Consider the following 26,142-nt stretch of genomic DNA (forward strand, 5'->3'; position numbering starts at 1 on the left):
ACAGAATATCTGCCTAGTGGGCCTTCAGCCAGACTAGGCATTATTAGATAGCAGAGACTCTCTTAAATTATCTTTATATTCCCAAAGCCTGGTGTAGCGACAGGTACAAAGTGTATCTACAATACATGTTTAATGAAATGAACTTTATAAATGCCAAAAATAAAAACCAAAGTATTATTTTATCTAATCTGGATAGTCTATAAATTTTGTTTTTTTGTGACAAATCTGAATGATTTATTTTAGCTTTGTTAACTACTTAAAACAAAAACAAATACCATCATTTCCTATAATTATGAATGTCAGTAAGGTTTTACATTTACTGTAAGAATACTGGGCAAGACCAAATACTAATAGCATGTTACAAAGGTCCATACAGTCAAAGGTATTTTTCCCAGTAGTCATGTACAGTTGTGAGAGTTGTACCATAAAGAAGGTTGAGCACTGAAGAATGATACTTTCGAACTAAGGTGCTGGAGAAGATTCTTGAGAGTCTCTCGGACAGCAAGGACATCAAACCAGTCAATCCTAAAGGAAATCAACCCTGAATATTATTGGAAGCACTGATGCTGAAGCTCCAATACTTTGGCCACCTGCTGTGAAGAGCTGACTCACTGGAAAAGACCCTGATGCTGGGAAAGACTGAGGGCAAGAGGAGAAGGGGACGACAGAAGATGAGATGGCTGGATGGCATCTGACTCAATGGACATGAGGTTTGAGAAAACTCTGGGAGACAGTGAAGGACACAGAAGCCTGGCATGCTACAGTTGATGGGATTACAGAGAGTTGGACATGACGTAGCGACTGAGTAACAACAAACCACAATTATCTGAAGTCCAAAAAACACTTCTAACTTAATTTAGCCCAAATATAAAAATAAGAAAGCAAAGCAGATATGCATAGATAACTAAAGGTCACATATTGGTTTGTGTTCATCTCCATGTAATCTTTAAGTAGAGGAGGAGAGAGTTGTTTAAAACATTCCTTAATTGAGAGGAAAAAAACATTTAAGCATAAAGTAGCCAAACACAGACATAGATGTTTGCAAGGACAGAGACTGCTCAGTGAATGATTTATTTATAATTCTACTTATATAGTACAGGAACAAACTGGACCAAGAGTTGGCTTGTGGCACAACTCCAGGGGGCACCCTTCACATCACAGTCTATGTGAACAGCGTCAGCCTGGGAGTGCACAGGGCATAGCCTACGCAGCTACACTCAGGAGTCCTACTTGGGCTCCACAATAAGACAAATCTGAGTTGGGGACATGCCTCTGACACTAACTCCGGTGGCTATGGGCAAATTAATCTGTGGGAGCCACAACTGCCCCATCCCTAAAATGAGAATGTTAATACCTATCTCACAAGACTGCTGTGGTTCAATGATATGATCTCTGGACACTCACTGTATACATTAGAACCACTGAATCATGTGATTTTTGTAGCGAATGTCTCATTTCTTACATCACGGTACCTGCCAACTAGTAAGCATCCAATAAGTATCTCCCTACCCAACTTTCAGCTATTTTTAAATAAACTCTTGTCCACCTACTGGAGGTGAGATTAAAAAAAAAAAAAGCAAATAGTAACTTTAATAATTCTTCCACTTTCTTTGGTCTGAAGAAAACTAAGAACACACATACTATTTATGTGCAAAAGAAGCATTAATGGAATAACATTTGTCATTTCTAAATAATATCAAATAAAGGTAGTAACTTAAGCGGCAGAATTGGCTACAAGTGTATTTCCTTGAAAGCAAAACTGCATTAGGGAACCTACGGACAACATGTTCCAAAGGCAATATTCAGAGTCCTTTCCTGGTCTTAATTTTTTACTTCTAACTTTATAGTTCCTGTTTCCCTTCACTGCAACAATATCAACCAGGCTCTATTTGCTTTGCCAGTTATACAAAGCTACTCTAGGCAGTGTGAGATGCTTTTCCAGTGGACATCTTATGTCTTCAATAAAGCATGCTTAGGAAATCAACGTGTGCTGGAAAAATCCACAGAAAATCAGAAATTAAAGATAAATTCATGAAGCTCTACAGTTCCCACTACTTGTGTCATACTGCAGTGAAAAATACAAATGAAAATGGTTCAAACTAAGTAATTTTGCTCAGCTTCAGGGTAACAGCTGAGCCATTTCAAAACAAGTATGCAAATCTCAGGCTTATCAGAAAGCAAGGCACAAAAGAAGCAGAAGTCCAGTTTGGATACTGAAAAGTATAGTAACTCATCTCAAATTTGCTCATGATACATCCTTTCTGTATCCTGGATAAATCACTAAATCACTTGGTGCCTCACTTTAAAACTGCAGTTGTTCTGATTATCCATGTCTTTATTTTACTATATAAAGAAAGGATCAAAAAAACAAACTAATATTATCATTAGGAATTACTGACATTAATTTTAAAAGTGAAGGGAAAGAGAACCTTGTGCATTTATCTTTAAAAATCAACTGAAGAAGGATCCCAACTACTTAGTTTGTGCTAAATAATAGGATCATGGCTAGGCTAGGCTTTACTTTTCGTATGGTATGAATTTTCTACATCAAACATACATTGTTTCTATAATTAGACAAAAAAAGTGACAAAAAGGCTACTTGCATTTGCATCTAGGGAGAAAAAGAAAAGCATGCACATTCAATTCTACTGCATGCAGTGGCCCGAACTCCAAACTCTTCACGCTTCCTGATCTTTCCACATGCCACAGACTCTTCTTCGAGAAATTGTTAAACACTCTTTAAGGATCTGCTGAATGAAAAACTTTTTCTTCTTTTTCAGGCAACAATTACGTTCTCATGTAACTCTGCTTATGTCTATATTCTAGCACTTGATGAAGTTTGTCATGGTGACAAATTTACTTCCGTGTCTATCCAACCACCACTCTGATCCCCTTAATTAAACTGTGGTTCATGGTTTAGTAACTTTGCTTGAGTAAAAGATCTGCATTTTAGAGGACATGATAACTGACTCTAAAACAATTTCAGAAACTGAGTCAGAAGATTAATTCAGGCAATACTAAGCAGTGACTTTTGTATCTGCTACTTTAATAAAGTTTGGCAACTCTTTTCCAACCAAAATGTCAGCTGGATTTTTCAAGAAGAAAACTCTTTGAACATTAAAAAACTTAAAAAAACTATCTAACTGAACTTTCTGCCTCAAAAGTACTAGCTCATCAATGTACCCTCAACCAACGTTTAAAGAGTATCTTTGGCTAGGAGCTAAAGGATGCAGGATTCATACATGAGACGAGGTAGAGAAATGCAACATTTTCTGAATTTACAGATAATTCTCAGATTTTGATGTGAGCTGTCAGAAAATTTCATAAAGAAATATACCTGTGTTTTTTATGACTATACCATCACATACAGCTTTCCTTTAAAGGACTTACTCTCTCAAAGAAGTCTGACTCCTCCCCCAAGCTAGGACAACTTTCTGCCAGCTTTGTTCTATAGCATCCTTCTGTTAAACTCTACCATGGTACTGACCTAATTAAACTGATGTTGAAAATTAGATATGTCTACAAAATCTCTACACCTTCTTCATCAAAAAGTACAGTCTAGTTCTCTAAATCCATGAAATCTGGGCTGGCCTTGTGACTAGCTTTTCTACCACAAAAGAATGTGGTAGAGGTGATACCATTCATAAGCCTCAGATTTAAAAGAGGCCTTACAGCTTTTACATCTGCCCTAAGACCACTATGCTGGGAAGAAGCCTAAGTTGAAAACCACATAGAGAGAGAGACCCAGTCAAGCCCAGTGCCCAGCTAATACACCAGCTGAATAAAGTCACATTAATCTAAATGTGCTGTTTTGTGCTTAGTCGCTCAGTCGTGTCCAACTCTTTGTGACTCCACAGACTAACCCACCAGACTTTTTTGTCCATGGGATTCTCCAGGCAAGAATACTGGAGTGGATTGCCATGCCCTCCTCCAGGGGATCTTCCCAACCCAGGGATTGAACCCAGATCTCCCACACTGCAGGTGGGTTCTTTACGGTCTGGGCCACCAGGGAAGCCAAATAAAGCCAGCAAAACATCCAGTCAATCCACAAAATCATGAGAATAAATTGATTTTCAAACCACTGATTTTTGAGTTATTTGTTACAAAGACTAGTAGAAATGATCACAACAACATTTTTAACGACTGTCATCTACCCTAAGCTGTAACCATCTTGAGGGCATGAACTAGGTCCTATTCATCTTCTCATTCAGCCTTTTAAAAACTACTCTTTGGCTGTAATGTTCTGCAGTTTTACTGTCATCAGTTCAGTCGCTCAGTCGTGTCCGACTCTTTGCGACCCTATGGACTGCAGCACACCAGGCCTCCCTGACCATTACTAACTCCTGGAGTTTACCCAAACTCATGTCCATTGAGTCAGTGATACCATCCAACCATCTCATCCTCTGTCATCCCCTTCTCCTCCTGACCTCAATCTTTCCCAGCATCAGGGTCTTTTCAAATGAGTCAGCTCTTGGCATCAGGTGGCCAAACACTGTCATACTGGTTGGGATTCATTCTGATTTTCTAAGCTGAGAGTTTATGTATCATCACTTTTGGAAAATATTCCACTGTTATGTTAATTTCCTTTCCCTCATTCTATTTTTGGTCATGCTGCACAGTGGGCAGGATCTCAGTTTTCTAACCAGAAAAAGAACCCGTGACCCCTGCAATGGAAGCACAGTCCTAACCACTGGACCACCAGGGAATTCCCCCTCCCTTATTCTTAAGGGACACTTAGGTACTTGTTGGTCCTTTGTATCCCAGTCTCCACATTTCTTAATTGCTTTTTCTTATTTTGCCATCTTTCAATGCTATTTTCTGTAATTTTCTCAGAATTTTGTGGGTAACGTATCTGTTGTACCTTTAATTTCACTGAGTCTAATTTTCGTTTGTAGAAGTTCTATTTTTAGTTTGCTTGGAATATTAAAATCTTTTGCAATTTTGTCCTTTTCTAATGTTTCAAAAATTTTCTTTAAATGTTTAGTCATTTTAATCATGCCCACCTTAAGGTTACAGGTAATAATTCAAATGCCAGTTTTGGTTTGCTGACTCTTGCTTGTGATGAATTGTCCTTTGTAAATTCTGAATTGTGCACTATTCTTTATCAGAGTTATCCATGGGAATACCATGCAGCCTGGGTGGCAAGCAAGTCCCTCAACAGTTTTACAATTGATCCTGTCAGGTGCCCAAAAGGAATTCTTAACCCAGGAACATGAAGGTAGTGTAAATTCAAGCTCCAAATATACATGAAGGTAAACCTATGGGTACAAATTCTCAACAAGACTCACCTCCAAATCAGTTAAGACATAGACGCTTCTGTGTTTTATTTTCTTCTTGTGACTGTAAGCAGTTAACTATATTTCAAGTAATATCCTCTTCAGAATGTATCTCCTGAGGGTGCTTTATAAAGGAAATCTCAGTTCCAAAACCCATCTCTGTAAAATCCAAGGCTTCATGTATTTTGGAGTTCCTTTATTAGGTATACATTGTCAGACCTTCCTGGTGGACTGACCCTTATACGATTATAACGCATTCATTTCATCTCTAGTAACATTGTTTTAGAGTCTACATTGCCTAATATCACTGTAATCATTTTTTTGATTGCTGTTAGCATCAACTTTTCCCAACTATTTAAATCTATCTATATCTTTGAATCGAAGATGGGTCTCCTAGATGTTTTATCCAATGCTGACAATTCCTACTTTTTGATCATACTGCTAATCCATTCACATTTAATGTTGTCATTGATATAATAAGAGTTCAATTTAGGTGAGCCGCTTTTTCATTTATCTGTCTCATATATTTTTCGTTCCTTTATTCTGCTGCTGCCTTTTTTAGAAAATCACTTCCTAATGTAGCACTGACACTCCTTTAACATTAGATATATATGCATCTGTATGTGTAAACACACATACATGCACGCACACCACTGTAGTGGCGCACCTTTGGATTCTTCCTCTTCTTCCCCATCTCACTGTCCCTCCCCCAGGCAATCACTGTCCCACTTTTTATGACTGAAGATTAGCTTTGCATTTTTAAAAATTATACATAAATGAATTATATAGTACGTGATTTTATTTATGGAGGAGAGGATGTCTGTAATCTCTGACCCAAATCTCCTTTTCTTCTATCACCAATGTGACCTCTGGGCAAAACCATTTTATTCAGTTTCTATAGTTTGGCTTTTTTAGATTCCACACAAAAGTCATGGAATGCGGAATATGTTGTGTTTCCATTTTTTTTTTCATTGCCTCTTTGTTCAGGTCTTTATTCAAAATTAGCTGTCCAAAATGATTTGGCATTTATGGAATAAACAAATTTAAGTTTATGCAGCAGCCTTCTTTTCCTCTGAGATGGGTTTCTTTTCTGTGGGCTTCTTTTCAGCTGCTGGCTTCTTGGTCCCTGCAGGCTTTTTTCCCACCACAGGCTTCTTCAGCTTCTTATCACCAACAGCCTTCTTTTGTTTCCCACCACAGGCTTCTTGCCCTGAACCCCTTTCTGATCTGATTTGGCTTCTAGTGCTGCTGCTGCCTTATCTATGCGGATTTTGTGATTCTTGGCGTGTTGAAGAATGGTGTTTCAGTGCATGGTCTTTGCATATGGGTTAAGCTTCAACATGATTCTCAGGGTTTTCAATGGATTCTTCTTCAGGACTCTGCGATAAATCTTCCTGTGTGGTGCTCGGAGTGCTCTTTGGATTTCTGGGCTTTTCAAGATTCTGCTAAGGTCTGTATTGAGCATCTTGTGCATGGGGAGGTTGTAGTTACTCTTGAGGGAGGCTGCTTTATGCCAAGTGCCATACAGCTCATCTAACTTTCGGAAAGCACTTTCAGTCCAAATGCAGAAATGTCCCACATGACCACCAGAAGCAAGTTTCAAAATGTTCAGCTTGCTTACATTAAGCAGAGTAATTCCACAGATGTTTCTGAAGGCCTTGATGATACCATTGTCCTCATTATAGATGATGCAGGATCCCCTGTGCTGGATACGGCGCTGGTTTCTCATTTTGCCTTTGCCAGCTCTCATTTGCTGAGAGGCGTAGACCTTTTTGATATCATTCCAGGCCTTAAGTTTCTTCAGAAGCAAAATGGCCTCCTTGGTCTTCTTGTAGCCTTCAACTTTATCTTCCACCACCAAAGGAAGTTCAGGAACTTCCTCTATACGATGACCTTTAGACATGACCAGCACTGGTAAGGCTAAGGCAGCCAGTGCAGAGCAGATGGCATATCGCTTCTGCGTTGTATTCACTCTGCGGTGCCAACGTCGCCAGGTCTTGGTTGGTGCAAACATGCAGCCCCCACGACACATATTTCCAAAAGCACCCTGACCAGAACAGTGAGTCCCGCCACCTCGAACCCTAGGAATTCGAGCCACAGCTCTGCTGGTTCCCCAAGACTCAGCACTGGTTTGATGACCTGCTAATTCATTGACAGCATAGGGCTGTCTGTTGTTTTTGAGCAAGTTGGTGTGAACAATATCGGGTCGAATGGGAGCCTTGAACACAGCAGGCAAAGTGACATTTTTGCCAGAGGACTCTCCCTTTTTGGAGTACACTCATATCAGTGGACGAGCACATGCCATGGTGGGGAGAGGAGAAGGCCACACTCCTCTCACCCCGGCGGCTCCCACAGGAAAAGCCCATATTTGTTTCTTTCATGATGTTTTCTGATTTCCATTTTATTTTTTGAGTGGTTGCATTTATTTTTTGACCAACCACTGGTTGGTTAGAAATATGTTGTTTAATTTCCACATATTTGTAGATTTTCAAGTTTTCCCCCTTTTGTTGATTTTATACTACTGTAGCCAGAAAAGATAACTGGTATGATTTCAGTCTTGTTAATCTTGCTAAGATATGTTTTGTGACCTAACATATACTTGTTTTGAAATGGTACTTTTCTTTCCATTTGCATGGAATAACTATTCATCGCTTTACATGATACACGGATAAGTCTATGTGTGTCCTTAAAGCTGAAATGAGTCTCTTATATGTAGCATACAGTGTAGTTTTTTTCCTGTTTTTAATACATTCTGATATTGTCACTTGATTAGAGAATTTAATTCATTTGCATTTGAAATAATTACTAATTATTATTGAAATAAGAACTTACTAATATTATGTTATTGTCTTCTGGCTGTTTTACAGGTCCCTTATTCCTTTCTTCTTCTCGTTATCTTCCCTTGTGAATTGATGATTTTCTATAGTGGTACACTTTCTAGAGTGGTATCCCTTCTTTTAAGCTTTTGTGTCTTTATTGTGGGTTATTAATTTGTAATTACCATGAGATTTACATATAACATTTTACAGGATATAACATTATATTTTACTTGGTAACAACCTAACCTCAATCCCTAGTGACTCAAATGGTAAAGCATCTGTCTGCAATGCCGGAGACCAGAGACCCGTGTTCGATCCCTGGGTTGGGAAGATCTCCTGGAGAAGGAAATGGCAGCCCACTTCAGTATTCTTGCCTGGAAAATCCCATGGACCATGGAGCCTGGTAGGCTACTGTCCATGGGGTAGCAAAGAGTCGGACACAACTGAGCGACTTCACTTTCACTTCAATCCCATACAAAGCTCTACCTTTTACTTCCCCAAACATTGGTTTTGATGGCACAATTTAAATTTCTATATTATGTATTCATTGTAGCTATAGCTATTTTTAATACCTTTGTCCTTTAACTTTTAATCTAGATTTACTTAATCAACACCACATTACAGTATTAAGACTATACTGATTTTGAGCATATACTTACTTTTTCCAGTGTATTTTATACTTTCATATTACTAACTAGTGTACTTTCATTTCAGATTGAAGAACTCCTTTCAGGACTTTATTAAGGTCTAATGATCAACTCTCTCCATTATAAAGTATCTCTCACTTTCCAAAACTTTGAATTATGTCACTTTGCTTTCTTAGAAGGCCTACATCAGTACCTGTTTTTGCTAACTGAAATCTGAAGATGACTTTTGCTTTTATGAAAAAAGCAACTACTGTACTAGTGTAGACCCTTTATACAAGAAAAGTGGTAAAACACAAACTTTTAGAAAGCAGGGGATACTCTACTATGTCATTTCAGCTTACAAAGTTTCATAGGAACATCTTACTTTCAGATAGAGGGGGAAACCTTGCCGGGGTCCAGCCCTGGTGGATCCAGAGAATTCGAAGGGTGGATGGAGTCCGCGAAGAGAGATTTATTTAATTAGAAATATAAGATTAGATTAGGAAAGAATAGTGTAGTAGGAAAATTAGTGGAGAAAAGAGGCTGAATAACTTGGTTTACGTGGAGAACTAATAAAACCTCAAGACAAGAGGTTTGCACCATCTACGTTAGGCCACCGGCACCCGTTTGAATAGTAGAGGGTGCCCCGCCTTGGGCTACCTTTCACGTGAGTCTTAGAAGCCAGGGCAAGTAAGTAGACATGGCGAGCCGCCACACCCCAGATGGGAATTCAGCCAGAAAATAAAGAAGACACGGGGAGACCAAGCTGCTTCGGTGAGCGAGGCCCCAGTAACTTTATTTTTTAGAAGGACTTTTATGCCTTTCCCACAAATGATGTTGTGTACATTATCTTCTGGCCTTGGAGGCCTGTGAAACATTTTAAGACCCTCTTTTGATAAAGGCTGCTCAACCAGAAAACTTAATTTTCCCTTGAAGTGTTTTTTCTTTATATTTCTAATCTATGTCAGCCTCAGAAAGTATCAAACAAAGTTACATTTTCAGAAGCAAAGGTGCAGTAAGTTACAACAAAGAACCAATTAGCTCAAAAGTCTGATGTGATCAGTTTCAAGGCTACATTTGTTTTTTCTTACATTCTAACTATGTTAACAAATGTGCTCCCAGGTGTACAGTGGATAAGAGATATGGGAACTTAGCAACAAGCATTGGCCCAATAATGAAATCCTACACCAGCACTACTCTAATAACTTTTAACTCTTTGAAAGGCTTTATGGTTTAGGCTTCCCGTGCCTCTCACAGTTGAGGGGCTATAAACAATCACATGCGTAATTGTAAAAGTCTGGGTAAGGCAAGTTAGAGAGCCACCAGAGGGGTTTTTGGATTGAAACACTCTTATTATGCCCAGGAGACTTATTATCTAAAAGCTCTAAATTAACTTTTCCCTAAAAAAAGGTGGTGGGGGGACAGCCCCCTGTTAATGTCAGAAGAGTAGGTAAAAAGCATAATATAGTAAAGCTGGCAGACTCTGATTTGGGGGTTAGATGCTCAGGAAATTCCAGGGGGAACCCCTGAAGCCTGATCCCTGCCTTTGTGTTTTGTCAGGCTTCCTTCCTCATGACCTTTGCCACGGGTGGGATTCCTCACGCTGGCTCCCGGCAAAACCTGTCATCCTTCTCTTTTTTTTTTGGCCATGACATGTGGCTTACATGATCTAAGTTCCTCAACTAGGGACTGAATCTGCAACCTGGGTAGCGAAAGCATGAAATCCTAATCACTGGAGCACTAGGGAATTACCTTTCCTTCATTTCTGAAAGACAGTTTTGCCAACTAAAGTATTCTTGGTTGGCAGCTTCTTTCCTTGAGTGTATCATCCCATTCTCTTCTAGCTTGCAAGGTTCCTGCAGATAACTATGCTAAAAACCTTATTGGTGGTGATGGTGGTGGGCTGTTTCCTTTGTAATACAAGAAGCTTTTTTTCTCCTAGTTGCTTTAAACATTTTTCTTTTTTAAAATATTTGGTTACATGGGGTCTTAGTTGCGGCTTGCAGGATCTTTAGTTGCAGCATGTGAGGTCTAGTTCCCTGACCAGGAATCGAACCCAGGCCCCCTGCATTAGGAGAGTGGCATCTTAACTGCTGCACCACCAAGGAAGTCCCTGTCTTTAACTTTAAAGCCTTATTGTATCTTGGAGAGGCACTTGGGGTTGATATATGGGGGGAGCCTATAAACTTCATGAATTTAGATATCCAAACCTCTCCCGGAATTTTGGAAGTTTTCAATCATTAAGTCTCTAAAGAGGCTTTCTGCATATTTCTCCCTTTCTTGTCCTTCTGAGACTCCAGTAATGCGTAAGTTGATGATTTTAGTGATAATGTGACACTTCATACAGGTTTTCTTCACTCACTGTTTTCATTTTCCCCATTTTCAGACTAGATAGTTCCAAGCAACCTGTCTGGTACTACACAGCATTTTCTTCCGTGTGATCCGTCTGTTGATGCTCTCTACTGCATTGGCTTTCCCTAAGATGATGAATGCTCCAGTGTGTAGGTTCTTCCAATACTGCATAATCTGGTTGACTTTTGGCATGTGCTCACTAGCTATTTGCAAAGACTCCCACTTACCATTCTTGCCTTCAGGGCTACTCAGGGAGGCAGCCACAGGGTAAGGACATGTTTGAGTGAGGTGTGTGGAGTTTAGGGGTGCCCATGAGCCAGTAGGAGAACTTGTACAGGAGTCGACCCCAGTGGCTCATGGGTGGGTTTCCTGATGGAGTCCCCAAAGCAGTTAGTGGCATCCATGCTCCTTTGATATGTTCCATTCCCAACCTTGGCTGCTGTTCTTCCAGTACAGCAGTCGGTTCCCAGGATGTATAGTTTATGACTGAGTATTTTGGATGATGTGAGGAAAAAATGGGCCTTTTCGATGTGTCCCACAAAGCCAGGGAAGTCATGTGCTCAATCACACACTCTCACCTTCCCCCATGGAAGAAATCACGAGCTGACTATCTGATGGCACTGAGCTGCGCCACCCCAGTGGGGGTGAAGTGACACATAGAATCAAACTGTTCATCATCTTCAGTGGGTCCAATCTTGGATGCTTTTGCCCCAACAACGTGCGGGAACTTTTCCGTTGGATTCTTGAATGTCCATGAAGGCACTCGCATCCATTAGTGTCTACACTGGTGTTCTTTGAGGGTAGGATGGTAGAAACTCTTGTACTGCCATTTTGATAACATTTCTCTCCATTAAGTCTTCCTTGTGCCAGTTTAAATTTATTGTTGGGCTTCTCTAGTGATGTCTTCATTTCACTTATTGTGTTCTTCCATTTCAGAATTTCCATTTGGTTCTTTTCAATTTGTAGTTTATTATCTTCTTCAAGACATTTTCTATTTGATTTGTCATTGCCATCATACTTTATTTCTTTAAGCATGGCTTAATAATGGCTACTTTCAAAGTTTGCATATTAGATCCAACATATCACTCTGCCTTTAAAAAATGATGTATGGGTAATATTTTACTTCTTTGCATGCCTCACAATTCTGTGTTGGAAACTAGATTATTTTAGAAAATATGTTGTTCCAGTTCTTGGTACTGGTCTCCACACTCTGGGACTTTTTATTTTTTTATGCTTGTTTATTTAGTGACTGGCTGACTTATTTTAGTAAATTTTATTCCCCTAATTCCCACGGTGTTAAACCTTTGATGCTGCTCCTCTGGGGTGATTTGCCCTCATTCATCCTGGGGTAGCAGCTCTGGTAAGATGCTGTCTCTACGATGGCATGGAGACATTCAGTTCAGCTCAGTTCAGTTGCTCAATCGTGTCCGACTCCTTGCGACCCCATGAATCGCAGCATGCCAGGCCTCCCTGTACATCACCAACTCCTGGAGTTCACGCAGACTCGCATCCATCGAGTCAGTGATGCCATCCAGCCATCTCATTCTTGGTCGTCCCCTTCTCCTCTTGCCCCCAATCCTTCCTAGCATCAGAGTCTTTTCCAATGAGTCAACTATTCTCATGAGGTGGCCAAAGTACTGGAGTTTCAGCTTTAGCATCATTCCTTCCAAAGAAATCCCAGGGCTGATCGCCTTCAGAATGGACTGGTTGGATCTGCTTGCAGTCCAAGGGACTCTCAAGAGTCTTCTCCAATACCACAGTTCAAAAGCATCAATTCTTTGGTGCTCAGCCTTCTTCACAGTCCAACTCTCACATCCATATATGACCACAGGAAAAACCATAGCCTTGACTAGATGGACCTTAGTCGGCAAAGTAATATCTCTGCTTTTGAATATGCTGTCTAGGTTGGTCATAACTTTTCTTCCAAGGAGTAAGAGTCTTTTAATTTCATGGCTGCAGTCACCATCTGCAGTGATTTTGGAGCCCAAAAAAATAAAGTCTGACACTGTTTCCACTGTTTCCCCATCTATTTCCCATGAAGTGATGGGACCAGATGCCATGATCTTTGTTTTCTGAATGTTGAGCTTTAATCCAACTTTTTCACTCTCCTCTTTCACTTTCATGAAGAGGCTTTTTAGTTCCTCTTCACTTTCTGCCATAAGGGTGGTGTCATCTGCATATCTGACGTTATTGATATTTCTCCCAGCAATCTTGATTCCAGCTTGTGTTTCTTCCAGCCCAGCGTTTCTCATGATGTACTCTACATATAAGTTAAATAAGCAGGGTGACAATATACAGCCTTGACATACTCCTTTTCCTATTCGGAACCAGTCTGTTGTTCCATGTCCAGTTCTAACTGTTGCTTCCTGACATGCATACAGATTTCTCAAGAGACAGGTCAGGTGGTCTGGTATTCCCATCTCTTTCAAAATCTTCCACAGTTTCTTGTGATCCACACAGTCAAAGGCTTTGGCATGGTCAATAAAGCAGAAATAGATGTTTTTCTGGAACTCTCTTGCTTTTTCCATGATCCAGCGGATGTTGGCAATTTGATCTCTGGTTCCTCTGCCTTTTCTAAATCCAGCTTGAACATCAGGAAGTTCATGGTTCACGTTATGTAGACATTAAGCTTCACTAACTGTGGGTGATTTGCTCTATAATTCTCAACAATCCTCTCAGGTAATAAACTGCTCTACAGAACAAACCAATCAGATTAGGTTACTTTGATGGGAGCATTCTAGAGGTCAATGTTTGAGATCTGGCCCTCCCTATCATAGGTGGTCTCCTCCCAGCAAGCCTGAAGTTAAACCTGTATGTCCAATTAATCTAACAATCTCCTCCCAATTACTTTTCACTACCACTTCCATTGTTTTTGAGAGTACCCTTAGGCTTGAACTTCTCTACACTCTGTTGTCAACGACGCTCCTTTGGGCAGAGATTACGAGCTGTGTTGTGGCCCATTCCTCATTGCTGGCAAAATCTCTGAGCTACAGCTATGAATCTGGGAGCGTAGATAATGGCATACTTCTGAGCAACACTCCATTTCCAAAGAATGAGTATTTGGTAGGTGTGGGAGGCAGTGCAGTAGTCTCTGGTGCTCTTTACTTGCCACTATTCCATTAGTATGGAACCACTACCTTACATATTAGAGCCAGGTTAAGGGCAACTGGCCTCTCAGTGTTCTTAGCAGCACTGTGCCCTAAGTAGTTTTCACATCCCAGAAGCAAGGTGTGGGCAAAAGAAGGCAGCCATTACCACTCAGCCACACTTGACCAGCAAAAGGCAGATAGAGGCAGGATGAGGAATGCTCTCATACTGCTCTTCCTTGGAAGACAGCCCTACTCCAAGGGAACTGTGGGGAAAAGAAACCCTATTTTCTTGATAGTACCAATCTAGAATGGAGTTACCATCTTGCTCAGTTGGGAGAAGTGTTAGTCACTCAGTCCTGTCTGACTCTTTGTAAGCCCATGGACTGCAGCCAACCAGACTTCTCTGTCTGTGGAATTATCCAGGCAAGAATATTGGAGTGGGTAGCCTATTCCTTCTCCAGAGGATCTTCCAAACCCAGGAATCAAATTCGGGTCTCCTGCACTGCAGGCAGATTCTTTTACAGTCTGAGCCAACAGGGCAGCCCTCAGGTAGGAGAGGAGATGGAAAAACAAGTCTTGGTTCAAATACCACAGATTCTTTTCCAAAGTTTAGTAAAAATGCTTTGAATAAATGTTTCTTCAATTGCTGCATGGCCTTTAAAATATTTCCAGACGTTAATTAAAAAAAAAAAAAGAGTGTTACCAATATTTCTGGGGAGTGGGTACAGAGCTCACGCCATCCATACTGTCTCTCTCAGTCTGAATTCCTAAGCTCTACAAAGTTCTACACGATCCAGTTCCTGCACTCATTGTATCTCATACTTTAGCACTTTTATTTACTTTACTCACTCTGCTCTAATCTCCGTCCTAAAATGGGTGGTCTTCCTTAGGATCTTTTTTTATTTTTTGTTTCCTGTGGAAAACTCTTTCTTCACATTTCTCCATGAACATGTTCTTTCTCATTTCATTCAGATCTCAGCTCAAATGTCATTTCAAGACATTCTCTAAAATAGTATACCTGCCATTCACGCTTTACCAATGTACTCTGCTTTGATTTTCTTCAAACCACCTAAATTTACTTAACATTCACTTTCCTATTTGCTTAGGGTCTGTTTCCCACATTTGATTAAAAACTCTAGGTGAGCAGGGGACCTTGCCTGTCTTATTTGCTACTGTATGTCTAGTATTTAGAATAGTACTTGGCACAAAGTCAATACTCAATAAATACTTGTGGTATAAAAAACAAACATAAATCAAAGTATTTTAAAAGCTAGTTACATTTTAAATAACATTAACAGGTAATCTGTTTCTATTTATATCCAAAAAGAACAGAAACAGTAACAGAGTATGGAAGAAGATGTAACAGTGATCTACTTTGCTGAGAAAACAAACAGAAATGGCCAAAAGCCAGGAATTTTAAGTCCTGTTTTAGTAATTCTAAAACTTATTTTTATAAATAGCAGTGCTGACCTGCTACTGCCTTTACACTACATATAAAAGGCCCCAAAGAATCACCTCTAACTCAATGGTAACATGAAAACAAAATTAAAATAACAAATGCTTACACTATGATCAGTAGTTTTTACAGTTAGAGATAATGGATTTAGAAGCTAATCAAATTGAAAATCTCTAATCAGATATATTTGTAAATAAAACTCTTTAGCATTAAAAGGAGGATATTATTTCCATGTTCTCACTATCACTCCATATACCTTCCTATTAAGGCCAAGTTTTGCAATGACTTAGCAAGGCTAAGCAAAAGGAACTTAGGTTATGGAGTTTTACCTTGAGTCCTGTTTTCTCGTCATCACTTCCATTATTTGTAGATGGTGTCTCATCTCCTTGCCTGGAAACCAAGACAAAATCTTCACTATTAAGAGTAGACACAGAGTCTGAGGAGACACTGATTTTTCCAACAGAAGCCTTGTCATCCATGACTCAAGAATGAAGCTCAACTCATGAATGATTAAATATTTTAAAGATGCCTGAAAAACAAAAACCATACAGATACTCATATAGAATGTCTGCCAGATATTCAATTATGTTCTAAGTTTTACAAATTACATAATAAAAAACTTAAATTAAAAAACAAAACAAACTTTCAAAATATTTTCCAAAGACTTTCGCTACTTACAGGTTAGGCTTTTTTATTCCATATATAAGGGTATTCAATGAAATTCAGGGCCAAGGTAGTTCAGATTTCAAAAAAATAAACAAATAAAAACATTTCCTTGAGAATAACTCTGCCTACCTACACTAATTTCCTCGGCATTCTGGTAACTCTACTCTTCCTAGAGAACATAAAATGTACTAAACTCAGTGTCTATCCTCTTCTTTGTAAAGCTGCACAAATGAAATTGAAAGCACTTAGGACAACAAACATGCATGCAGGACAGTAAGGTTTCCCTCACATCGCTGACATTCATACTAACAACCCGTTCTAAGAAACAAAATTTCACATTAACCCCAAAGAAAAATAAATTCAGGGCAAGCATAAATTTTAGAGCAGGGAAATATTGTATGTAGCACGAAATCAGAGGTCTATTAAAAACTCAATAATCCCATCCCACAGTTTCTTAGAACCCAACTCAAAATGAACATTATCAATAAAGAAGTTTCAGGCCAAAAATTTCCAGCAAAGCAGCAGAAAAAAATGTGTCATTTATGAAAATCCATTCAATTACTGACTCATGGGATAAAATTCAAACTCATGTATCATTTAAAAATCTGGTTCTGCATATTTTGTGGCAGTTCCCATTTGGTTGCCAAAACCACCACGGAACGAATAATACAACACTATACTCAGCTTTAACCAATAAACAAACCTCGCTCTTTAAAAATGTTGCTCTCACAGTATGCTCATCTTATATACCTCAGAGGTAAAAATTCTGAGAATTTATTAAAGAAGAGGTCCAGATCTACGTTTTAGATTGTTATTGAACATATATTTATTGAGCAATACACCATACGCCAAGCACTAATTTTCCCTCAAAAGCTAACATGTGGCTAAGCACCTGGCAGCAAAAACTACCCAATCTCTGACTACTGTAGTTGGAAGAAAACTTATACAGTTAGCAGTACTGTTCAACAGATAAGGAAATGGCAACCCCAAGAGTTGTAGGGTCATTTAATCGGGTATAACTAAAGCTCAAACCCTGGACTCCTTGCTGCTTTCTATTTAAGCTGATTTCCTTGTTTAAAGGCTCTACATTTCATAGGACTGTATCTAAATGCATAGTGTAGCATAGAGATGCTTCAAATGTACTTCTGAAAACTTTTAAAAATGCAGTTCTTCTTCATTCATGCAATGACTATTTCCCAAGTTTCCAGTTTATAAAAAACAAAATATGCTAAACAAGAAAAATTAGATTCTTGCCCCAAAGCAACTTATAATTTGGTAGAGAACACAGGGATATTGAACAAGTTAATAGGTACTGACTTAGGGTAAAGAAAACTATGGAAACATGTTGAAGAGTTAAGAAATATAGTAGAGGAGGAAATGTCTTTGCTGAGGATATATATTTTAATCCCTTGAGGTGTCTGCTCTCACAGGATCTTCTTCCTAAAGTGCTTCCCTTGCTTCAGTACTCAGTCAACTCCAAATAATCATTTGTGACCCAATAACCCTCCTTTTCCAAGAAGCCTGCCCATCTCTCCCCAGAGTCAAAAGCACTGCCCGCCTCATTTCTGTTCCCACAGCAGTTTGACATTTTAACAGTACCTATTTATATTGTGTTAAAATCTGATGTTGTGTTCCCTCAACATCAAACTTAATACTCACATATCTGTTTCACAGATTAGGAAACTGAGGCTTAGAGAGAGGGTATAATTTGTTCAAGGTAATGGCTGTAATTTAACTGGTTAGAAGCAAAATAAAAAACTTTCATTTAGATGGCAATGCTTTCCCATGTGACACATCTGGGCCTTGTTCCACAACACTCAGTATCAGATAAAGGAGTCTCTATCTTTTTTAGAACTTGTCCTTTAGGTAAGGTTTTCATGCTTAATTAGTCTTTTTCCCAGGTTTTAAAAAATGTTACTAATAGTAAGATAGCAGCTGCTGCTGCTGCTAAGTCACTTCAGTCGTGCCCAACTCTGCGACCCCATAGACGGCAGCCCACCAGGCTCCACCGTCCCTGGGATTCTCCAGGCAAGAACACTGGAGTGGGTTGCCATTTCCTTCTCCAATGCATGCAAGTGAAAAGTGAAAGTGAAGTCGCTCAGTTGTTAGCGACCCCATGGACTGCAGCCTACCAGGCTCCTCCAGCCATGGGATTTTCCAGGCAAGAGTACTGGAGTGGGGTGCCACTGCCTTCTCCGAAGATAGCAGAGGGCCTGGAAAAGTTTTCTAAAGCAATAATCTCAGAGACATTAACAACATTCTACAATATTCTAGACGCAAAAATAATATACTTTGGTATTTACACTGAGAAGATTTGGCAGGCTCCAAGTTCAACCTATTTTCTTTGAGGAGGTGACAGGAAAGTACACTTTATAAGATACTTTACTGTTTGTTTTGGCCCCTGAAAGTAACTGAATCACTCAGAAGGAATGAGATTTATCAAAACACTAAGCAGTCCAGGAGGGGTTATGTAATAAGGCTCCCCTTCTCCAGCCTCAATGGGCAGAAATGAAGTCAGTCCACAAGCTCCAGGGATTCTAGATAAGACCACCCCGCCCTCCCCTGGTCTCCACAACAAAGAGGTGCCCAAGAACTTCATATACTCCTGGAAAAACTCTAGAGTATTCGCAATCTCTGTCTCGAGACCATCAGAACCAATTTTGTTGCTCTTCATCCCTACTTACACCAGCTACCACAAGAAGCCCCCTACTCTAATTTTCATGGACACTAAAGTACAAACTTCCTCCCCCCAAACACCCTACACTACCATCCTCCTTTCTATTTTTCTCCATACCACCTATCACTGTTTGACACATTTACCTTGTAATCATAATTTGTTTTTAAATATCATGTAAGCATAAGGGCAGGGATTTCTGCCTGTTTCATTAGCTGCTGTAGCCCTAATAAGTGAAAGAATAACTGGCCATAGAAAGTGCTCAAATGTGTACTAAAGAAATAGGATAAATGGCAAATAAAAGATGTAAGATAACAAGAGTCACTCAATGAAAAAAGCAAGAGCAGCTTTTATAACTGACAGCAAGAATAGAAGTCATTATGTATGATGGTAAAGCAAACAGTTAAGAGTTAGAAAAAAATACAAGTTAGTATGCTGGTTCTACCACTGAATAATAGTGTAAGCTTGGTCACACCAAGCCTCAGTTTCCGTAAATGAAAATGGTGTACTACCTACCTCACAGAGTCATTATAAAAATTACTCTCTGTAGCACTGATATATATACCCTACCATGTAACACGGGAGCTCAACTCGCGCTTTGTGACAACCAAGAAGGGCTGGGATGGGGGGAGGGGACAGGAGTGGGAGAGAGGCTGAAGGAGTGGATATATGCATACTTCCAGCTGATTCATGCTGTACAGCAGAAACCAGGACACACTAAGAATTAGATATATGTCTAACCAAGAGCCAATTGCTATTGAAGGATTGTCAAGAGCCTTGATTATGGCCAGTTCTTTTCCATTTCACTCTTTCATTAACTGGAGAGTGAAACCAACTCCCAATTTTAAAAGAACTAACAAATATCAACAGATTTTGGTAACTTAGGAAACAATATTAGCACAAAATATATGTAACACTTCTAGTTCCAGTCTAATTTGAAAGTGAAAGTGTTAGTCGCTCAGTAGTGTCCGACTCTTTGCAGCTTCACCGACTGTAGCCCAACAGGCAAGAATACTGGAGTGGGTTGCCATTCCCTTCTCCAAGGGATCTTCCCAACCCAGAAATCGAATGGGCTCTCCTGCGTTGCAGGCATATTCTTAACGGTCTTAGCCACCAGGTCAGTATCTAACTTTTTTATACTTAAGTAAACATAAAAGAATACTTTGTATCTCTGTATAAACACTTTACAGATTACTAAAATGTACACCTTCATCTCATTTTATCATCTTAACAACTCTGTATCTGGGAGGCACTCAGTTTGTCTCCCTTTATGTAAGTGATGAGCCTAGACCCTTACAACATGTCCAGTTACCAACAGGGCCAGGTTGGTGAGTACTAGTGCAGGGATGCTTCATTCTAGCTCCTTTAATAAGTCAAGTAACTTAAAATGATAAGTAATTTTACTTAATTATGCAACCTCATACATCAAAACCAAAGGTTCAGTTATGTTATAGTCCCCTCTGTACCACAGTGACAACTCTATGCTCAACAATGCACTTCTGCAAAGACTGTGGTATAAAATGTACCTCAATCTTGTTGAATGAACAAAGATTCATTTTCATTCTCAGTCTCCCCTTAAAACTATAAACCTGCTAAAGGAGAGTGAAAAGGTAAAGAACTAGCCATGATAAGAACTCTTCTGATAGTTCTTCAAAAGCAGTGCTTACTTTTTAAAAACTTGAACTTTTGGAGGGAATATCATCAGATATTTGTATTTTTCTAACATTATTCAGAGTAGTAACATAAACAGTGAACTTGCAGTGGTATGGATTTGCTAATGTGCAATTAGTAGAGCAAAAATCACCTCCCAAAAAGTGACCTACCAAACCTGATAAAAGAGATGCGAGTGATACTTGTAATTGAACTTGACATACTTGAGACAAGTAAAATGTGCTTGTTTCTGGCCACTAGTCCAAGCACTCCAGTTCATCTTTATTTCCTTGGTTTTCCGGACATTCTTCCTGAAGGAGCATTAACTGCTCCTCCACTTCAGTAGGACTCCCCACTCTCACCGAGCAGTCCCTCTCAAAATCTGGCTACTGTAACTCTCACCAACCCTTACTAAACCTCTTTTAAAAACTGAATTCAAACCTTGTCTATGTGACGTTGGGTGTTTTAACACTCTGAGCATCCATTCAAAAAGGAAAAAATACATATATGTGTGTGTATAGACACACATACATATATAAACAAATAAAAATCAACAATGAACAATTCTTTTCAGTTCTCATCTTATTTCCACTGGCTGAAATAAATGAAAATGCTTATCATTTCCTTATTGTGAAACTCTCTTTGCTTCCATTTTCCACCTCCAGCACCTTTTATCATTTGTCTTTCAAGTTCCTTTTTCTCTGCCCACTCCTTACTTTTTCAAAGAAATATTTGGCTGTACAGATCTAGTTCCCTGACCAGGGATCAAACCCACTACCCCTGCACTGATTGAGGGTGTGGAGTCTTCACCACTGAACAACCAGGAAAATCCCTGCCCACTCAAAATTCATCCTGTCCTCCTCCTTCCATACATGCCCCTAGCTATCTCAGTACTTCCTGTGTTGTAACTTTTTTTGTATGCTGATGATACTGTAGCCCTGTTTTTCTCCCTAATTTCATGTGTTTTGTTCTATGGTTTTTTTCTTTCTTTTTTTTTTTTTTTAACCTATTCAGTACTGAGTATCTGTTATGAGCCAGGCACTAGGTATAGTGTTATGGTGAGGAAAGGTACTCTTTACCCTGGACAGGCTTACAGTAGAGAACGTGGACAAGCAAACAAGTAATTACAGTATAGTGCCTGGTGTACTAAGAGGTATGCATATGGTGTTATGAGAATACATAGGTGGGATCTGCTACACGTATCCCATGCCCATCTCAAAATCGACTCTATATATCCAAAGCAGAGCCCATCTTCACACAAGCATATTCTTCCTCATAGCTTCCTTATCAGTGGTTAATAACCACTGATTCAAGATGGAAATGCACCCCCCCCCCATCCCTGACTCCTTTTCTCATTCTCCCTTGGAATTGTAATAGATTTTAGTTCCAAAACATATCCCAAATTTGTTCTTTCTTTGCCATCTTTCATGTCACTCTCTTGTATTTTATTCTCTTTCAACTTTGCTACAACGTAAGTCTCTCTTTCTAGACTTTCTCTAGTCATTATCAAGGCCTCATAGCTAATCTCTAAAATTCAGATTTGACCACATATCTGACCCCTTCCTTGGATTGCTCCTGACTGAAAGCAGAAAAATCCAAGTTCTTTCTATCATTAATTCTTAAAAATCTGGAGCCAATCTCTCATTCTAGTCTGATCTCCCTCTATCAAACCATACCAGGCAACTCCAATTATGCCATGCATTTTTATGCTTTCAAACCTTTGCTCATGCCATTTCTTAAGCCCGGAATGTGTCTTCATTTCTCCAATTAGTCCTACTCCCCCACAAGCAACACAGTGATACAATCAAATATTTAACCTCCTTTTCCCTCCTAAAATAATCCTTATTTCCCTCTAGGGCTCCTAAGGCTTTTTGTTTGCTTGCTTTTTAATTCTATCACAGAATTACATTTATCACACAGTAAAATGTTATACCTCTTTTCTCCTACACTATATTGATCATTCATTTCAGAAACAATTATTTAGTATAAACCACCACAGTAAACACTGGGAATACAATGAGCACACACAGTCCCTTTGAACTAACTACTTTTGGATAGGAATCTCTAAGGGTTTACTTATATTATCTCCATATGCTTGTTTATGGCAGTATTTAATAAATGTGACTGGATGGCTAATACTTGTTCACTGTTTAAGTGGCAGGGTTTATGGACCGTGAAACAAATGACAAAAATGCTACACTACAAGCATGTCTGGGGGTGCAGATATGAATGACTGGGATAGAAACTAAAAAAAACAAAAAACAAAACAAAACCACCACAACTACCTTGACTGTGCCTGACTAACTCTTCTTTAAGTTTCCTACTGTGAAAAGGAGTTAACCACCACTGAGCCAAATCTTGGATTCCCTCTGAACCCAAACATTCTCTCATCACTTCCCTCCCAATCCCCATCATTTCTGTTGCTCCACCGGTGCAAAAATGAGTACAGCTTTAGGGAGTCTTAAAGATAATACTTCAGCTTCCCCAGTGGCTCAGTGTTAAAAGAATTAGCCTGCAATGCAGAAGCCACAGGTTCAATCTTTGGATTGGGAAGATTCCCTGGAGGAGGGCATGGCAACCCACTCCAGTATTCTTGCCTGGAGAATCCCATGGACAGAGCAGCCTAGAAGGCTACAGACCACAGGTTGCAAAGAGTCGGACACAACTGAACCGACTTAGCATGTACACACACATGGATGATACTTAAATTATCTTGCTAAATTTAAAGACAGAACACTACTTACCAGTTCCTGAATATCAATTATATGCCCCACATAGTACTTAGAAGCTTTACATGCATTGTTACTAATCTTTATACTACCCTTGCCAGATAGGTATGAACTTCATATGACAAACTGAGGCTTAGAATGGCTCAATAATGCTTAAGTTCAGAGAGACAACTTGATCCCAGGGATCAAGGTGCCTGTCCTTTTCAGGAATGCATCTCTCCTCCTTGTTGTTCTAGTACCATTCTCTACCCATTCCAATCCATATTCTATGTTGTTCCCAGTTGTACTCTTCTAAAACACAGATCTGATAAGATTACTCTCTGTTCAGTAAAGGACAAGTCAGAAAGCAGCAAAGATGCTGCTTTGGGACAAGTCAAGTCCCAAAGATGCTTAGCAGGCCAATGCCTGTGGGTCTGTAGCTCAATAAAATTAAACAACTACAAAGATGTTGTATTTTAAAATCATATGATATTAATCTCAGCTTTTTTCCTGGATTTGAGGTTTGTTTCCCTGCACATCATACGAACTTCTCTCAACATATCCCTGGGAAGAGCGGCATGAATCTAACAAAACTCCATGAGAAATCATCCCATCTTTAGAAAAATAAATTCTTTTCCACCACTACTAATTGCTAAACAATTGAGGTGTCTTTATTTAAGCCTGACTTTTGAATCTGATGACTGAGTCTTTGAATTATTTTAGCGAGCTTAGAGAACCTATTACTTTAAGCCTTCCAAATAATTTTAGCTTAGCTTTAAAAATCAGAAAGAAAATGAAACTTAACCATCTTGGGCCTACAGCACATATAGGCAAGAAAAACCAGCTTACAAAAAAGTCACTGTTAGGCAAATTTTAACCCATAATGTCTGTCACAATTAACTTCTTTAAACTATGAAGTGACTCTTTCAGCTTGATTTCAGATGAACCATTAAAGATACCTTAAAGACATATAACTCAGTCAAAAGCTTTCTTAATTAAAAAAAGATTTAAAAAATTCAATCTTTATACATTAAGTTTTACCACTTTAGCCATTTTTAAGTGTATAGTTTCATGGCTTTCAGTATATTTATATTTAGTGCAACCATCACCACAACCTATCTCTAGAACTTTTCCATCTTCCCCAACTGAGACTCTGTACCTATTAAATGCCAATTCCTATTCCCCCAGGCAACCAACACCCTACTTTCTGTCTTTATGAATCTGACTACTCGAAGTAATCCATATAAGTAGTGAAATTACATGAACTGGTTTGTAATGCACTGGTCATAGCAAACATCCTCTTCCAACAACACAAGAGAAGACTCTACACATGGACATCACCAGACAGTCAACACTGAAATTAGATTGATTATATTCTTTGTAGCCAAAGATGGAGAAGCTCGATACAGTCAGAAAAAACAAGACCGGGAGCTGACTGTGGCTCAGATCATGAACTCCTTATTGCCAAATTCAGACTTAAATTGAAGAAAGCAGGGAAAACCACTAGACCATTCAGGTGTGACCTAAATCAAATCCCTTATGATTATACAGTGGAAGTGACAAATAGATTCAAGGGATTAGATCTGATAGACAGAGTGCCTGAAGAACTATGGATGGAGGTTCATGAGGTTGTTCAGGAGGCAGTGATCAAGACCATCCTCAAGCAAAATGGCAAAATGGTTGTCTGAGGACGCCTTACAAATAGCAGAGAAAAGAGAAGCTAAAGGCAAAGGAGAAAAGGAAAGATATACCCATTTGAATGCAGAGTTTCAAAGAATAGCAAAGAGAGATAAGAAAGCCTCCTTCAGGGATCAATGCAAAGAAGTAGAGGAAAACAATAGAATGGGAAAGACTAGATACCTCTTCAAGAAAACTAGGGATACCAAGGGAACATTTCATGCAAAGATGGGCCCAATAAAGGACAGAAATGGTATGGACCTAACAGATGCAGAAGATATTAAGAAGAGATGGCAAGAATACACAGAAAAACTATACAAAAAAGATCTTCATGACCCAGATAATCATGATGGTGTGATCACTCATCTAGAGCCAGACATTCTGGAATGTGAAGTCAAGTGGGCCTTAGAAAGCATCACTACGAACAAAGCTAGTGGAGGTGATGGAATTCCAGTTGAGCTCTTTCAAATCCTGAAAGATGATGCTGTGAAAGTGCTGCACTCAACATGCCAGCAAATTTGGAAAACTCAGCAGTGGCCACAGGACTGGAAACGGTCCGTTTTCATTCCAATCCCAAAGAAAGGCAATGCCAAAGAATGCTCAAACTACCGCACAATTGCACTCATCTCATATGCTAGTAAAGTAATGCTCAAAATTCTCCAAGCCAGGCTTCAACAGTACATGAAGCGTGAACTTCCCAACGTTCAAGCTGGATTTAGAAAAGGCAGAGGAACCAGAGATCAAATTGCCAACACCCCTTGGATCATAGAAAAAGCAAGAGAATGTCAGAAAAACATCTACTTCTGCTTTAGTGAGTATGCCAAAGCCTCTGACTATGTGGATTACAACAGTGGAAAATTCTTAAAGAGACAGGAATACCAGACCTGCCTCCTGAGAAATCTGTATGCAGTTCAAGAAGCAACAGTTAGAACCGAACATGGAACAACAGACTGGTTCCAAATAAGGGAAGGAGTACGTCAAGGCTGTATATTGTCATCCTGTTATTTAACTTACATGCAGAGTACATCATGCAAAATGGCGGGCTGGATGAAGCTCAAGCTGGAATCAAGATGCTGGGAAGAAATATCAATAACCTCAGATAAACAGGTGACACTACCCTTGTGGCAGAAAGCAAAGAGGAACCGAAGA

At 39.4% G+C, this 26,142-nt stretch overlaps 1 protein-coding gene and 1 pseudogene across 6 annotated transcripts in view; both read right to left on the reverse strand.

Moving 5' to 3' along the window:
- RABGAP1 (RAB GTPase activating protein 1) overlaps positions 1–26,142 on the reverse strand; it is a 161,764-nt gene that overhangs the window by 121,574 nt on the left and 14,048 nt on the right. For all 6 annotated transcript variants that reach the window (XR_011255497.1, XR_011255498.1, XM_069582468.1 and 3 more), the window contains one exon: positions 15,948–16,147. Coding sequence is in view for 2 of the 6 variants with exons in the window: in XM_069582468.1 (XP_069438569.1) it covers positions 15,948–16,097 (150 nt within the window). In the remaining 4 variants the exon portion in view is untranslated. The remainder of the gene's footprint in view (positions 1–15,947; positions 16,148–26,142) is intronic.
- Positions 6,253–7,581, reverse strand: LOC138436628 (large ribosomal subunit protein uL4 pseudogene; annotated as a pseudogene).

This window comes from Ovis canadensis, chromosome 3, assembly GCF_042477335.2.
Source record: "Ovis canadensis isolate MfBH-ARS-UI-01 breed Bighorn chromosome 3, ARS-UI_OviCan_v2, whole genome shotgun sequence".
Lineage (NCBI taxonomy): Eukaryota > Metazoa > Chordata > Mammalia > Artiodactyla > Bovidae > Ovis > Ovis canadensis.